Below are 16282 nucleotides of genomic sequence, written 5' to 3'. Positions count from 1 at the left end.
GCACCATGGCGCCAAACAAGAGCCATCCAAAGGAGAGACTTGAGGATGTTGTGAAGGTGAAGGGAAAGAAGAGAGGTGACGAGGTCAAAGTTACTTGTGTAGACCGTACAGTACCGCGTATTGTACGGAGTAGACTGTAGTTACAGTACCCCTGCGTGACACATGCAGGCTCCACACTGAAGCATCTATTGATTGCCCGCCACAATGCGAGCCCACATATCAATTCGCAAATCTGCCTTCCAGTTCATTGCTACTCCGTACACAAGTCTTGTCACAGGCAAATGAGTTGAGGGATCTTAGGTCAAGGTTCGCTACATTGTATGTTCTTGAAGGAACAGACAAGGCTTTCCGTCTATCATTCAAATTTGATACGAGAGCTAAAGACAATTTATAAGAGTACGCCACAAAGGCTCGCTGATCGCAAGCAAAAACCAATGCTATCCGTGGCGCGAGAATGCGCAAAACAGGCATCAATTTGAATTTGCCGATAAGGTTCGTGATTTAGTGACATTTCTTGCGTAAATGGACAACAGTACTCCATCCTTCGCAGCATGCCTGGTTCATCTTGTGTCCGCACCAGCAGCTATGAAGCGATTGAGCTGTTAAACTTGGTCTGTCGGATGCGCTACGGGTACATGGTTGGCTGGTAGATTGCCTCGATTGTCCGCTTCTGAAAATAGCAAGATCATTCTTCTTGTCGGTGACAGCTGCTTCTCTTTCCTCTGTAAACCATCCGGAAGTTGTTGGAGTTGGAAGATTCTTGCTGCAGAGGTACTCTGAATACATTTGCGAAGGATTATCATGCCATTGCCCACAAACGCAACAAATAAGAAATATCTTAGAAACATGCCGACCTGGGCAGTATTTCGGCTGGTCGCCGGAGTTCTTAGTTTGCATCAGCAAAGTACCAGATATCGCGGCTGGTGATTGCTTCCGTGCTGGTGAAAGACAAGCACTAGAGTCATGCCTAGGATTTTCAATTCCAGGATGTCTTAAACACATCGCGGGAAATTCATTCTCATCTCTTGATCGTGAAGCGACGGAAATGCCCTCATCCGCCGTGTTGTAATCATCTGCCGACATCTCGCGAGATGAATTGTCCAATGAAGACAGAGAGTTGCCATACAGCTGTGGTTGACCGGCAGAATATGTGTGGGTGACTTGTGGATTTTGGACCTCTGAAGTCCATTTGGACTTTGTGGGACATGGCTCATGATCGAGGTAGGATTTTAGCTTGCACAAGGCCTTGGTCTGGCTCTGCCCGACGCCAGCGCTGTAGCCGACTGAAGCCTGAGAGTGCAGGTTGGCTCTGGCATCATGCGAATGCCCGAATTCAGCCATATTTGATGCCGACGAATCTATTTTTTCATCTTGAACTCTGTACGTACTATCGTTGGAGGTATGCTGAGGGCGTTTGTTTGAGAACATTGGCCGGTCGCCGTCGCAATCCTTATATGCAGGTCTGTGAGTATTTGCTCTTTCAGATGATGCGCCAAGGCCATGATGGTTGATCGGTAGCGGTCGCACTGGGCTTGATCTGACGATTATGCCATTTTCCAAAACATTTGAGCAGACTTGTCTCGATTTCTCAACTGCGAATTGGGTGGACGATTCAAATGAGGTTGGATTGGTTGAAGCTGGTCCGCTCGCCAGGTCACCCACCGAGGTCACCGCCAGCGGCGATGACTGATATTTTCTATATTGCCTCTGGAACTGTCTGTAATTTGGAGTCCTTGCCGAACTAGCTTTCCAGGGTTCTTGTTGTGAAATGGTGAAGTCATTGGGGTGCTGAGGATGAGGCCTTGCAGCGGACTGCTCCATTTCACCGGGGTTAAAAACCAAACAATCTGCGCGGGTGTCTTGGGTGTCTTTAACAGCGGGGTTGATAATGGGCATTGGGCGCCCAGAGGTTTGAACAACCTCAGGGATCCTTGTCTCTGTATTCAGGACCGCTGAAAAAGAGGTACGGTCCAAGTCTCTTGCCTTTTGCGACACTTTTGGGGCTCTTAGCTCGGGTTTTGCTGATGAGGAAGTATAACTCTCATTTCTATATGCGACCGGTCCTTGACTTGTCTCCTGGACCAGACACTCGTGTGATAGCCGCGATTTGCTGGTCTCGTTCACATGAGAGTCTGCGGTCGATTGGGTAGGCTTCCCCGGAGGACCGTCCTTGTGATATGAAAGTAGTGCATTTGCCGCAGTGAACTCTTTCGATAGCGCAATGCTGAATCGCTCGGGTGCTTTCAATACCGTCCGATCCTCTGGATGCAAGTTAGCATTCTGCCTTGACTTTGCGGTGCTAGATGACTGTTGACATAGTCTTTGGTCGGCTTCGTGCGCTGAGCTCGGTCGAGACCGCGATGAGCGCCTTGAGATGGAGAACATGGAAGAAAGCCTAGTCGAGGACCGGAGATCATCTGCACTCGCACTGGACGCCCTGCTCCGCCTGTCCAAAGGTTGTTTTTTGGAAAGACGGCGGGTTTCCCTTTTCAACAGCCGGGATGTTCTGGATTCTCCGGCCTGTTCGAGCCTGAGGAGCTGTTTCTCGAGCTCTGCCCGATCTGCTTCCAAACGCTTCGTAGCCCGGGTCTCTTTGTTCCTGGGGGCGACATTTTGTCTTTTCGCTGGGGGCTTGTTATTAGATGTTACCGCAACATCGCCTTCCAAAGAGGCTCCCGTCCTCTTTGATAGATACCCGTTGAGCAGCGATGCTGATAGTCTCTTAATTCCAACGTCTCCGATTGACTGCCTCGGATCTCCATGTTGACCCTCCTCTGTGCTTATTTGGGAATGCCCACTGCTGCTTGGAGAACTCGAATTTGGTCGCTGGGTGGCTGCTTTCTCTGGCCCGGGCCTTGTTGCCTGGGAATTAGCCTTCGGACTTTGGCCTTGCTTGTCCTGGAGCTGCTTTCGAGGGAATCAGCATCCCAAAGTACTTTGTCGGTATGATAGACATGAGCTATATGGGAGGCCACGATACTCACATGTGTTTGCTTGTCAAAGCCGAGTGCCCGCTGAATTTGCTGAGTGATTGACGGTCTGCGTGGCCTTCTGCTCAAGTGGCTATTCTGATCCTGCTTCATCTTTACGACATAGGTGTAGCAGCCAAGGGTAACTGGCTGGGGGGATCATAGCACAAAGCGTTCACTGGCGGAGAGGCAACCTGAACCGAGCCTAGTCATGAACATCACCGATCGCGCCTAGTTGTCGGGCTGGGCAAAATAGAAGTCCTCGTACTGGTGAGGGACCTTCTAGGGGCGTAAGACGAGTTCTGAAGGGCGATTAGTACACCACAAAGTACATAGCAGGGAGGTCGGGGGCTGAACAAACTGCAACAGCGGTTTCAGCCGCCTCACCAGCTGCAGGCCAGCAGCACGCGAAGCTCGGATCCCACAAACATGGGTAAGAAGAGGGCGGGCCAGCTGCAAGGGTCTAATGTCACGCCGGTCGATGTCCGAATCGATGCCTCATTCATGAATGAGCCCTTTTAACTGTTTTGTTTTATTTGCTTCTTCCAACTCCTCTGTATACTTGGCCCCGCCAAATTCTCAGAAGCATCAGAGTGGCATGATAATCAGGGGGCGAGGTTCTCAGGCCTAGATTTCGCAATGCAGGAAGACTCTGCTGGGCTCATTGGGCATTGATGCATGCACGCTCTAACCTAGTAGTCAGATAGTACAGTACATATAGAGTATAAGTAGTATTTTTCAAAGATTCATGCAAGGGACCGGATAGTGCAACCGAGTGAGATGAGCGCGTAAGAGGAGACGGCAAACAAGGAGCAGGTCTTTTCTATTCCATCATATGCATGAGATATAAGCGGCAGAGCCAGACGATGTTGCAATTGGTCTTCAAAATATGTGTGTAGATCGACATTCGGGGTGATTGACAACAAATCTATCCGCATTCTGAGCTATCAGAGCTCGTTCCAGACAATGTACTATACTGTACTGTATTATACTGTACTGTACTGTATGGATGCATGCGACTTACGCTCTGAGCTCGATCCCTCAGCTGACCCCTGCGGTGGGGCTTGAAGAATCATTCAAATACAGTATGTAGTAAAGAGCCCTCACAAATCTATCTACCACCCACGGAGCAAGCCCAAACCTCCATCTACTGAGTACTACTCTACAACTGTGGTATGAACACCTACCATAGCGCTGTGGCAACTAAGATATGTGGATGGTTGAATATTGGCTCAACCTTCCGATCATTTCGTGACACATTTTCAAGAAGAAAACAGACAGCAAGGTGACGAGGGGGGGACGACACGCGAAGTATAAAACGTCACTTATAAGTGGAAGTTCGATTCAAGTAATTAAATGGATCAACAACCCAAGAGCATATGCCAGGAGTCCCCACCGGATTACGCATATGTTGTCGCTTCTTCGTCGGCGAACACATTCTCACAGCCTCTGCCTCCTCCATACCACAACTGGCAAGAGTCTTCTGAAGAAGATAGCTTGCCTCCTCCACCAGCAGCGAGCTTCCTTTACTCGTCTACTGGCAATGCCTCCTCCCATAACGCTTTGCGTGCGCACGAGTTCTGTGATGCACACCCACTACGCCCCCCAGCGGAGCCATCTGTTGCCGCTTACAGATCTGTGGAGCATTATGATTTTACCCCAGTACGGCCGTTGGAGTTTCATGGCAATGTGCAGGTTGCTCATCAGGGTCGTTGGACGGGCTCCACGGGCCACGGAAACAGTGACTCTATACTGACAACCAACTTACCTCTTTACTTCTCTTTGATCGACTCCCCTCTTCGCACAAATATGGCCAAGTTAATCTACTTCGAAGTCAAATTACTAGGCCTGGGCGGAAGGTCCAGCAGCAGGTTTGCCGATTCTAGCGGGTTCGCTATTGGATATGTGGCAAAGCCATACCCATCATGGAGGTCTCCCGGCTGGGAGCGAGGGAGTCTCGGCGTCTTCTCCGATGATGGCTGCCGCTTCGTGAATGACTCCTGGGGCGGGAAGCCTTTTACAAGTGAATTCCGCGAAGGAGAAACAGTTGGCCTAGGAATGGTGTTTCGACAGTCATGCGATAAAACCAGAGTTGATGTAACCGTTTGCTTTACCCGTGATGGACAACAGGTGGGGGCTTGGGATCTTGCCGAGGAAAGAGATGAGGACTCCGGCGGAATACAGGGGTTAGAAGGCGATTTTGACCTGTACGGGGCTATAGGGCTTTTTGGAGTGGTGGAGTTTGTTGTGGAATTTAATCCCACAGCTTGGTTATGGACTCCATCATGTGTTGTTTGATTTGCGCATACTTTAGTTGGCCTCAGTTAGCCTCGATGCTGACGCATTTATATTGCAATTTGTCTGTTTGCACCACGACTCTGGCTCAACTGGACCTCGGAGTCGGAGTAAAGCTTTGGGGTACACCTTGGTAATGAACTCTTATGCTCGTGTGGGAAGGATTCGAAAAATCCTGCAGTATAGGCAGGAACAGATGCATCTGCCGCATTGCTGCACACTTCTGAATGTGTGCACATGCAGGCAGAACTGGACCTGCCATTGATGAACCAGTATGAAAATTAGCAAGCTGTGAAAAGCCAAGCCGGTAGAATAACCTGACAGCTGAGGTGGGGGCAAAGATGAACAGAATAGGCAACTGGTACTCGACACCTACAACGCTAGTCGATGAGATCTTCTAGAAAGAGACCTGCAGGATTGGCTGGGGATTTCTCTACTGATGCACATACTCACTACATTAGTGTACGGGGGGGAGTTCAACCGCATTCCGCCGATGCTGTCAATGGACGACGGGAACCATTTACCGGGGGATGGAGGTGACATGTTCTCAAGCCGATATTTGAGAACTGACGTCACAATTAAGAATTATACACACGGATCATGCATCTCCTACACTCTTGGATAACCATCGCCAATGGGAACAGATGAGCACCCATTCTCGAGATGGAAGAATTATTCGGAAGACCCTTATGGCGCTGCTTGGATATAAGTGGAATTGGGCTCTGTGGCATAGTATTAAAAGTAACTATCAGATAGTCATATCTCCGCCTTGGAAGATAAGTACGAGTATGATGGAGAAATGAGACTGGAGGAAGCCGTTATCTCCATGGGAATGTATGTACAGTACAGTGCGTACAATACGGTATGAAACTAGCCATCCAGCTTGCTGTTCAGTGTTGGAGTCGACTTGTAATTTGCACACGCACGACTCTTCAGTCCCAAAGCATATGTCAATCGATTGTGATTTGTGGCCGAAAGAGGTTGACAGGATCGCTGCAAACTGCTACTCTGATTCGGTTGTTGTACAGTACTGTAAGAGGTAGCTTGGTGCTTCGGTCCGGACACCGTTCGGTAATTCTGCCCCAAGGAGTTTTCGCAGCTTTGGCAAAATGGAGGTTAATAGGAAAGGGACGCTAGAAAGACAAAGTCATGATATGAGTGCCCAGTCCGTGGAGTAGGGCCTCCGTTCTTCGTAGTGGAGTCCACATGCGACAGATAGCAAAAGCAGCGAATATTGACAGGAATGACAACAGGGGTATCCTGTTGCACTGCTGCGAGGTTGAACTTAGAACGCGTCTTTGTGTGGGAACTGGGAAACCACAAATAGCCTGGCCAAGCTTCAGTGACCCAGCACACCCGCCCCCACAGTAGATACTGCATATAGTACAGTACTTAGCTAGAGAGAGCAAATTGAAGCGGGTTGCCCAACGCCTTGCTCAATCCCAGCCTATGATATCCGTAGCTGTACATACAGTGCCACAAATCGCCTGTCTCCAATCCTAGTACTCTATGCTCACCTCTTTGAGGATAGGGCAGGACACAGCATTAAGCCCTAGGATGATCAGGCTGGCAGTTCACATTTGGAGTGGAAATTTCATCAACGGAAGTCCAAAAGCCCTTTCGAAAAGAGCAACAGAGTATGAATGCCCGTGCTCAGAGTGGTCTGGCTTGCCGGCATTGGGAGTCTACGTTACGATGCTGTATGTACGAGTAGTCAAAGTTAACCGTGTCTGCCTACCACTCTCTATGTAGTCAGCTTCATCTGCATCCATCGGGACCGTTCCTTGTACGTCTTCTGCTTGGTTAGCAATGCTATGCTATCTCATTATCAATCGCCCTTCACTCAAGCTTGGTCGAAACTCGGGACATGAGACCAGGAGCGCTATGTATCTGTCTAAACGCAGCAAGCTTCCTAAATAGCCGGTCCACGGCGCCTAGATACATGAATGGTGCCAACCTAGTCTACGACTACGGAGGAGTAGTCAATTTCCTCTCGCTCATCGCTACCGAATTCGTAACCCGCGGGCTGCAGGCTTTGCAGTGTTCTACCAACCATCGAACGCTTATTGTGGAAGTGGGTTCGGTCGCAGCGAAGAATTGCCCCACAGCCCCAATTTACTCCTACATACGAGTATTCTTGTATGGGTATGTACTCCGTATTGTAAATTACATAGAAGAGGATCCCACCAGTAAGTACTAGTTAGCCTGCGCTAAAATGTGCACAGTCCGCCTTCACCACAAGAAATATCACTCAAACGGAGTCAGCTTGAAGACTGTAGGTTTACCAAATGCATCGTTCTGTAAGACGAGGGCCTAACTTGGAAAGCTATTCCCCGCGGTTGGTCTCACAAAGCCACAGCCGAGTGAATCATAGGCCCCTTTCTCATACTCGAGCAAAGTTGCGTGATATCAATTTGCGCGTATCTTCACCTCCGTCTAGTCTAGACTAGATAAGTACAGATCCGGATAGCCGAATTGAGTGGTGTCTATAAACACGGCTGGCGTGCTGATCGACCGCATAGGCTGCATGTCATCTCCCTTGTTGATCGATGGGGAATGGAATCTGCTACAGTTTCCTGATAAGCGCGACCTTGGTATGCGGGTAGAAGATAATGCCAGTGTAAGCGGCACTTCATGCACATAAGTTTGGGCCTCTGAGGCAGGTCGCAGTGAGCACTGGGCACTTCAGTGAACATCAAACATAGCCTTGGTAGGCGAACAAGCGTCCGTTGATAATGGGCTAAGCATGCATCTCACTACTGTAACAAGCATCCGCCGGTGGATTGCCTTGTCATGTAAACTATTTTGTTTGACGGTCAAGATGTCTGCGCACACCTACACAGTACAATACATATTGAGCTATTTTATATCTGGTGGATTGAGTGCTTAACGTTCTGAGCACGGCATATCATGTGTGATGTTGTGGAAAACCTAGCTTATAAGTAGCCAATCCACATACTGAATCATGAACCTGGTCTCGAATCAATTGGACAATATCGAGGGATGTGTGATTAGATCACAATTCAACCTTCTTACTTGGCTACTAGTACGAGCACTGAACACCACCTTTCAAAATATACCATGTAGTACTGCGTGCTCTGTAACTATGATGACAGCTGACTAATATGACCCGATCTGCGACTTCTTTCTGTCCGTACTTGAGGTGCCCGGCACAAGCTCACAACATATGAGTAGCGAATTGGCGCCGGAATGGATACTTCCTCGGTCATTCCCGGGTAAAGGTGGAGTGAGATGGAGTCTAGTAATACTGAATATGTCCGTGCAGCAGCCGAGATATGTCCTGTACGCGTCTGTTTTACTCGCCCACACATCCAAGCCACACCGTTGGGAAAATCATGTTAGGCAGATCAGCTCTACGTCCCTGCTGTGAAAGTTTTGGTAGCTGACCAAGGAAGAATCAAAACAGGATTCATTAATTAGAATTCGCGGTTACTCATTAGATCACTGAGCTCTTAATCTTAGTTGAATGAACAGATTTTCCGACTACCAAGAGCCAAGCGGAACAAAACAAGGGGGGTTAGTACGGAGTACACAACTGTACATGCACAGCACTCGAAAAGGGTCGAGTAGCAAATCGGCAGACTTGACCCGCACGGACGTCGTCTGGCTACAACTTCCGGAGGTTCGTGTAATCCTCCGAACCGTATTTACTGCCGAGTTATGTACGAAGTCCATACACAGTAATATACAAGAATTTATTGCGCTGTCATTTTGTGAGAACACTCACTTCTAGGTATACCCGTCAGTCGGGCAGTCCTCGGAGTCCGTAAATCTCCCATCACGGCAAATGCAACCATTTTTTTTCGCAACTGGATCCAGCTGCTCAATCATGGAACACTGTGCTTTTTACTTATCTTTAGTAGAATATCAGGTTAGATTGGAAGCCTTTTTGTTGAGTACGTGACACTATCTGCAAGACTGCAACAGCCCCGCCGAGTTCTGAAGCACATAACCGTTTAAGGTGACTTGCAGGAGCATCCACTTCCATCTGCAGCCACTAGTAAGGCTGGCGGGCTACAATTCACCTGGCACACTAGTAAGGAAAGGTAGGATCCATTGTCCATGCAACTGCCATTCCGGGAGTCGTCTGCGGAAAGAAGGCGCCCCTAGATAACAGATATACATGTACGATTGCACGATCACGGAAAGCCCACAGAGTTGTTGTGTGCCAAGACAAAATTGTTGGGATAATGCGAGTCTATCCCTAGACAAGAGGTGGAGCTCGGGCCGCACGTTCATTGTTATATGTACGAGTATGATAAGCAGAAGCAGAAGCGGTCCAATGAAAGCAAGGAAAATGGGTGGATCCTTGAAGCATCTCTATGCTTCCGTGTGTGTCTGTACTGTACAGCACAATACTAGTCGCTCTATAATTTGGAGCTAAAGGGTGAACAGCGGTCCTGATTATACTATTGAGAGATGAATCAAACGCCGTCTTACTTGGTGGCAACTCAATTAGTCGTGTTGACCTCCAGCGGAACTCCATGAGAGTATCGAGGCCAAGACTCCCAGCAACAAGAGAAGTAGTTCCTATGTGTAATCTACACCATAGAAGGCTTCCGAGAATTGACAAGCCAAGGGTGTAACAAGTGGGTTAAGACCCCAAGTTTTTTGCAAGTCCCGCTTGATAGTAGTAGAAAACTGATCTATCTGGCGAGGGGCGACATCAATTCAATGTCCCTAGCAGTTCTAGAATTGCTCCCAGCCAAGGCGAATGCCTTGGTAGTGTGCTACTACCTACCTCCTAGGTAGGGGGGTTTTTTCCCCCCCATTTCTGTGCCGCTATTGAAACTATCTGGGGCAAGAATACCATTACGCCTGCGGAGTATACGTAATTGTAATTTCACTGGAGGACAAGGGCTAAGTTTTGCCACTAGATGCACGCACGAGCCATCTGTCAAACCTCTGGATGCGAATCCATGAAGCCAGTGATCATTGTGGATAAATGTGCCGCCCATGAGTATCAATCTTGTGACGCAGGCAAGCTCCCTTCTAGAATCAAGGCTTTACTGTAACAATTTTTCTTATGTTCCACCGAGGATTGGAAGTCGCGCCCAGCCGTAATTTGTTGAATGTGGTGAGTGTAGCGAGAGCATCAATGACATATCACGATCTTGTACTAATGCTATGAGTACCAGGACGTGAGGTATTATCAACATATGCTAATGTTGCTCATTTCTCCACTCAAGCTCCACGACCTGCTTCTGTGTGGGCTATCATAGGGCATATGAACGCGGCCGGTGGACTCGTCAGACGGTTTCGAGAGATCGCCACTAAGATCACCAATTGGCTTGCACATTTACAGCTTTGGGGTTTTGCATGGTTATGTCAGCTGTGGTTCAATCAGTCAGTCAGTAAGGCAGATCTATGTAAGTAGTTTACCGCAACTTCAATCATTCTACCAGACATTGTAGCTGTGCGCTCGTTTCCTCTCCGGGCCAATGTTCCAGGCCACACTGACCGGGACAACACTGCACCAGATGCTATACCCTCCCGACTCAGTCGCCGGTCAAGTAAGCTACATCGTTGATGCAATACGATCATGAATGGGCCTCGGGCTTGTAGGTGCTCCCTCCTAGTTCTCGATTAGCGGCTGTCTCGGTCAGACCATCTGCAATAGTCACAGGCGTCACTGCTAGATGTCAGAAATCTACTCCTCGTTGAACGAGCTTTGAAGGGAAATCATACATGTCGCTTGATGTGGCCTTTATTCCACGGTGCCTAGAAGCTGTCGCTCAAAAACTATATTCCAACCTATACTCGAGTGAATGCACATTACATTTGTCTGGTCATTATCTTTGGCTTCAAGATCGGAGGGCACAGTAGGAGATTGCCCGGAAATTTTTGTAGACAGCAAGCACTCCAAAGTCTTAGTGATCTCAAGGCCAAATAGATTGCTGTACTAGAAGTAGAACCAATGCCTTCCATAAATATCATTTAGTAAATTTTGTATTGATTTAAGTATTGACCTTTGCCTTTCAGAGGTGTTATTGTTTACTGTCGAATCGCATACATTCCAGGCATAATTTAATCCTTTCCATTCTGGTTCAATTCGAACAACCATGCAGTGGTGAATTTAACATGTCCTAAACTTTTCAAATATCATAGAGTACAGAAAAGCGATACAGTATATCGATCGGTCGCCACTCTAGAGTGATTTGGACAGAAAGCAAGGTAGTAATACTAGATCTGGCAGTCTAGAAAGTGTTCCTTGTATCGTGCGCACATTGGGAAGCTCGAGCAAAGAGATAAAATATAGCATTGAAGGCAGTGATGATGCTTGAGAAATTCAATCCCGAAGACCAGCGGACTCCCGATGCCGCCTCCGGGATGGTAACTGTAATACCGGCAGTGTCATGCGGCCTGTATGTCTAATTAAATAAGAATAGGGTCTGAGTAGCACGTGAACGAGCTGGTATAACTTTTGTTTTTTTCTCTCTCTTTTTTTTTTCCCACAACCTCTCTTTCTTCCCCCACTCTCTTTTTTTGTTTTTGTTTTTGTTTTGTTTTTGTTTTTTCTTTTTCTTTTTCTTTCCCTTCTCTGTGCCTTTGTCTTCCCATTTTCCTCCTTGCTCACTTGGACTATTATCCCTGTCTTCATATTTCATCCCTCATCCCTCATTCCGTTTAAGTAAAATCCCCGATCGTAGCTAACCAATCACTTGGATTTCGATAATTAGACACCTAACTTGCACACCTACTAATCAACGCTATAGTTAATGATGCCTTTAGATCGAATGCACCATGCTGCATCTCGATAGGAATAGCAATCCATTGTCAGCCGTTAGTGTCTTTCGTACCTCCTTGACCCATGGTGGGGAATTGAATCAGGTCTCTGGTCTCCTGCTCTCCGCCGATATACATAGTGAGCGGACTTTTAATTCACTTTGATCATAGTCATTGTACTCGCGTTTGCAAACTGCATGACTATAGAGATGATGTAGCGATGCATTTTCTCTCCTGTCTTCTGGACCAAGAAAGCTGTAGGTCGTATCCAATGGTTGTTCCAAGGTCATCGATGGGTATGCAGTGAAGAATTTCTTTACAGAAGAAAAATTAGCGCACCTGCCACTGTAAGTCGACAAGAGCCGAGGCCGGCCTTAAGAAAAGTATCAGTAAGTAGTACCTCGAGGTTGCGATCGAATTTATTGAACTGTACTCAATGGAGTAGCTACCTTCTAAGTTACTGTTGCTAGTAGTTTAGTCTATACTTTACCCACTTGTGATTCCTTGTTCAGTTGGCTGATCACCCAGCCGACAAACAAACTCTGGTCGCCTCCACCTACTCAGTATTGTTCTCCCTAGTTGTTTTAGGCTGTCGGCTCATCGGCGTCTCTTGCCTGTCGAATATGGTCGACAAGCCACCTCAGTATTGCAGATTGGCTTACGAGCGGATTACGCAGTCGGGCTATAAGGGGGAACACCACAATATAGTAAACAATTGAGGGGAACAGATATCCATATATTTTTTTTAGTGTAACGTTCGACTGCTGCAGGGATTCAAGAAGAGAAGAGAGAGAGGAAGAGAGAGAGGCAGATATGTGTGGATGTAAGCTTGGACCTCCAACACGACAAATGCCATATGTCCGAGAGGCAAGAGCAAGAGTAAGAACAGTGCTAAAATGACTCCTCCGCTGCATGGTCTTTTCCTAACACAGTGGCCAGTGCTCGTTTATTAACTTACTCGCCTACCTACTGTACCTAGTACCTAGTCTCTGTGTACTTGTTTCTAGATACAAGCTTGTTTAGCACGTCGTAGACACGATCAAGTTGAGATGTTCGAGCACCATTTCCAAGTAACTTGAGAGGCATTTACCAGATCATGACTTATACTAGCATGGCCTCCGTTCTGTTTTCCCATCGTGCCCCCTTCTCTTTCCAATCCTCATCCCCTATTTCTTGCCCCCCCACCTCCCGGGTAAAGTACAAATTTTCTAGTACTCAGTAAATAGAACTAGTGGCTAGCTTCGACTTTGGTCTCGTCATCTTACTGCGAGAGTCAATCCACCACCCACCACCCACCACCCACCATCACCACCACCACTACCAGCAATAATACTAGTCCCCACTCTCTGGACTATATCGCTAGCACTAGACTACTGTTGCACTCTAGTAGTCTGTAGCTACATGCATGGGCCGCCGCCAATCCCTTCTCCACCCTCACTATCCTCCATCAGTCCATCTAGATCCAGGGTCTCTGACGCACGAGGCAAAAATACACCTGCATGACACTCAAAATGACAAAGGAACTGGAGCCCACGAGTAACTTATTTATATTTCTCTTTACGGATTGGTTCAATTTATTGTCTGAATGTCGGTTTTGACCATGTGCCTTCCTTGCCATTCCGCCGCGCCAGCGTCTCCATTTGCAACAATGAAAAGTCTCGAATGCTGCTTCCCTGCCCATAAGTAGTTGGCACTTACTCTCTCTAGGAACCAATTGATCTGGCAGTCTCGTCTCATCTATTTTTTTTTTCTCGCAGAGCGCTCTTATGACCGCGGAGGGTGACAGCTTTTCTACTTCAGACATTCGTTACTTTGCTTGGGCTTCCTCCCCTAATCGGACATCCCACGACCACCTGCCACCACATTTACCCCCGAACCTGGCCTCTTCTCTTCTAGATAGGAGGCCATTGTTGGTTTCTCACTTTTCGTTCCTATCAACATTGCTTGGTTCTTTTCAGGATTAGTGTTCAACGCCGTATTGGCTCACCAACATACTCGTTGGCCCAATCCTTCATCCTGCGCGGATCGGTTGCAAAATCAAGGCAATTCTCGTATCCAACTTCCTTGGTCTTAGGCCTTCAAACCCAAGTGATACATCTGGAAGTGCTTGCAGGATTGCGGTCAGCATGGAATTTCCATATATGCGAGCATTTGTTGCTCTTTTGTAAGTGACTTCCACGTCAATACTCCTTGGGACCACATTGCCGCCATAATTCCGCCTCCCATTCATTTCTTGGGTCTCAGAGAGCGAACGGGATGCAGGTGCTGATGATTTGGCTGGCATATAGTATCTACCGCTACTTTCGTCTGGTGGTAAATTTGGTTTCTTTCTGGACTTTTAAGCCCATTCCTCTTCCCGAGAACCCGGAACTCACTGCCCAAGATGTCACGGTGATACTTCCTACGCTGGAAGGGTGCGGCGACGAACTTGTGGAGACGATAAGAACGATCCTCGATAATCATCCGTTTGAACTATTGTTGGTCACTATCGAGGCGAATAGAAAGAAGGCCGAACACATGCTGAGCTTGATGCCTGCTTCGAAGTCCAAAATTCGTCTGTTCACAGTGACGCATCCGAACAAACGCCGCCAGATGACACGAGCAATCCCAGAGGTACGCACGGCAATCACCGTCTTCGCAGATGACGATGTGAGTTGGCCACACACAGTACTTCCTTGGATTTTGGCGCCTTTCGAAAGGGATGAGCGGTTCGGTGGTGTGGTCACCTGCCAACGGCTGCGACGTGCTATTGCACCCACCATGTCCCAGCGCATCTGGGGATATCTTGGGGCCTTGTATCTCGAACGACGAAACTTTGATTGCGCAGCCACCACCCACATAGATGGAGGGTTGCCCTGCATGTCCGGACGTACAGTCGCGTATCGGACCAAGATCCTCCAAGATGAAGGATTTACTTACGCTTTCACAAACGAGGAATGGTGGTTTGGCAAATATCAATTGAACGCAGACGACGACAACTTCATCACTCGCTGGATGGTCTCTCATGGCTGGGAGACTTACATGCAGTACCACCCTGAGGCCGAGGTCCTGACCACTCTGGAGAATAACCCGAAGTTCCTGAAACAATGCGCACGCTGGTCTCGAAGCAATTGGCGGAGCAACCTTACAAGCATGTTCCATGAAAAACACGTTTGGTAGTAAGTTTACCTTGTCATCTTATCTTCGTTCGAACTTTCCCTCAGGGTACCCTTGTTGGTCTGCCCTCGACATTCAGTTCTGAGCCTATTTGGAGAGAGTACATCATTGTGTCACGATGCGCAATGAGGCAGAGTGAAACAGAGATGTTGGATAGCGACCTTGGACATATTCTGAGTTCTCACCAAGCTGTTGTTGGTCTTGTTTGTGTTGTGTATGCTGATTCCTTTTGTAGCCGCCAACCCTGGAGTGCTTATGCTGTTCATTTGACGACACTTTCGCCCCCGGCGCTCCTGGGTGACTTGCTTCTTCTCTTGTTGTGCCACAAAGCCACGGTAGATTGGGACATTCATGCTCATACGATGGCTATGCAAATACTTGGAGGTTGGATGCTCATGAGCAAGTTTATCAAGCTTCTGGGACACTACATTCGGTATCCTGTGGACTTCGTTCTGCTGCCAATTTCAATACTCTTTGGTTATTTCCACGGGGGAATCAAAATCTACGCCGTGCTCACTCTTAATGTGGTAAGTTGCTTTCTCGATTTACAATTGTATCTATTACCCCAGCCCAGGGCATTCATTGGAGACGGAGAGCCACGCTCGGGTTGTCCTCAGCCCAGACCCTCTCGGCTTGCATGTCTCCCCTGTTCCCTCGTGCATACTCGTGTCTTCGTGTACATCCTGAACGACCTTCCCCGCCCTGTCTGGACGATTATGAGTTTTGTTTGCCGCCCGGCCTATTCTACTCGACCTCCTGGATCTTCGAGGCGATCTTCTTTCCAACCACCGTTCCATCCGCATTCCCCTCTCTCTTTCACTTTACCTGTTTATCGTCACCTGTACTCAACCCTTCAAGTGCTGTTCAGTACTGTCCCTTCGTCTGTTCCTTCGCTTTTCAGAGCCTTGTTAGGTCTATGTCGCGCGTGGGGTTTTCGGGAGCCTTCCTATCCTTCCATTCTCGAATATATCAGCTGACTTAAAATTCCCCTGCAGACTGCATGGGGTAGCAGAGATGGCGCCGACGCCTACGACGCCGAACGTATGAAGAAGCGAACAGATATAGATCGCATGAAACGGCCATATTACCCAAAATTTATCACGCAATAATGCCAG

At 48.0% G+C, this 16282-nt stretch overlaps 4 protein-coding genes across 4 annotated transcripts; 2 read left to right on the top strand and 2 right to left on the bottom strand.

The window, feature by feature from the left end:
* Positions 1-361: 361 nt before the first annotated feature.
* BO95DRAFT_479438 (uncharacterized protein) lies at positions 362-3536 on the bottom strand. Its single transcript, XM_025590107.1, has 3 exons — positions 3327-3536; positions 2985-3271; positions 362-2904 (listed from the first exon to the last, which is right to left on the bottom strand). The coding sequence occupies exons 2-3, from the start codon at positions 3081-3083 to the stop codon at positions 502-504; spliced, it is 2502 nt and encodes an 833-aa protein (XP_025446026.1). The 5' UTR covers positions 3084-3271; positions 3327-3536; the 3' UTR covers positions 362-501.
* Positions 3537-4065: 529 nt separating this feature from the next.
* Positions 4066-5566, top strand: BO95DRAFT_287187 (SSH4 family protein). The gene has a single exon (XM_025581692.1). It carries the CDS (start codon positions 4326-4328, stop codon positions 5265-5267), a length of 942 nt encoding a protein of 313 aa, XP_025446025.1. The 5' UTR covers positions 4066-4325; the 3' UTR covers positions 5268-5566.
* Positions 5567-11474: 5908 nt separating this feature from the next.
* BO95DRAFT_287171 (uncharacterized protein) lies at positions 11475-11999 on the bottom strand. Its single transcript, XM_025581691.1, has one exon. The coding sequence runs from the start codon at positions 11884-11886 to the stop codon at positions 11575-11577; it is 312 nt and encodes a 103-aa protein (XP_025446024.1). The 5' UTR covers positions 11887-11999; the 3' UTR covers positions 11475-11574.
* Positions 12000-13976: 1977 nt separating this feature from the next.
* On the top strand, positions 13977-15225 carry BO95DRAFT_286851 (glycosyltransferase family 2 protein). The gene is made up of 2 exons (XM_025581690.1): positions 13977-14175; positions 14300-15225. The coding sequence occupies exons 1-2, from the start codon at positions 14138-14140 to the stop codon at positions 15168-15170; spliced, it is 909 nt and encodes a 302-aa protein (XP_025446023.1). The 5' UTR covers positions 13977-14137; the 3' UTR covers positions 15171-15225.
* Positions 15226-16282: the final 1057 nt, after the last annotated feature.

Source organism: Aspergillus brunneoviolaceus, assembly GCF_003184695.1.
Source record: "Aspergillus brunneoviolaceus CBS 621.78 unplaced genomic scaffold BO95scaffold_9, whole genome shotgun sequence".
NCBI classification, from domain to species: Eukaryota; Fungi; Ascomycota; class Eurotiomycetes; order Eurotiales; family Aspergillaceae; genus Aspergillus; species Aspergillus brunneoviolaceus.
This window is presented reverse-complemented; position numbering and strand designations above follow the sequence as displayed.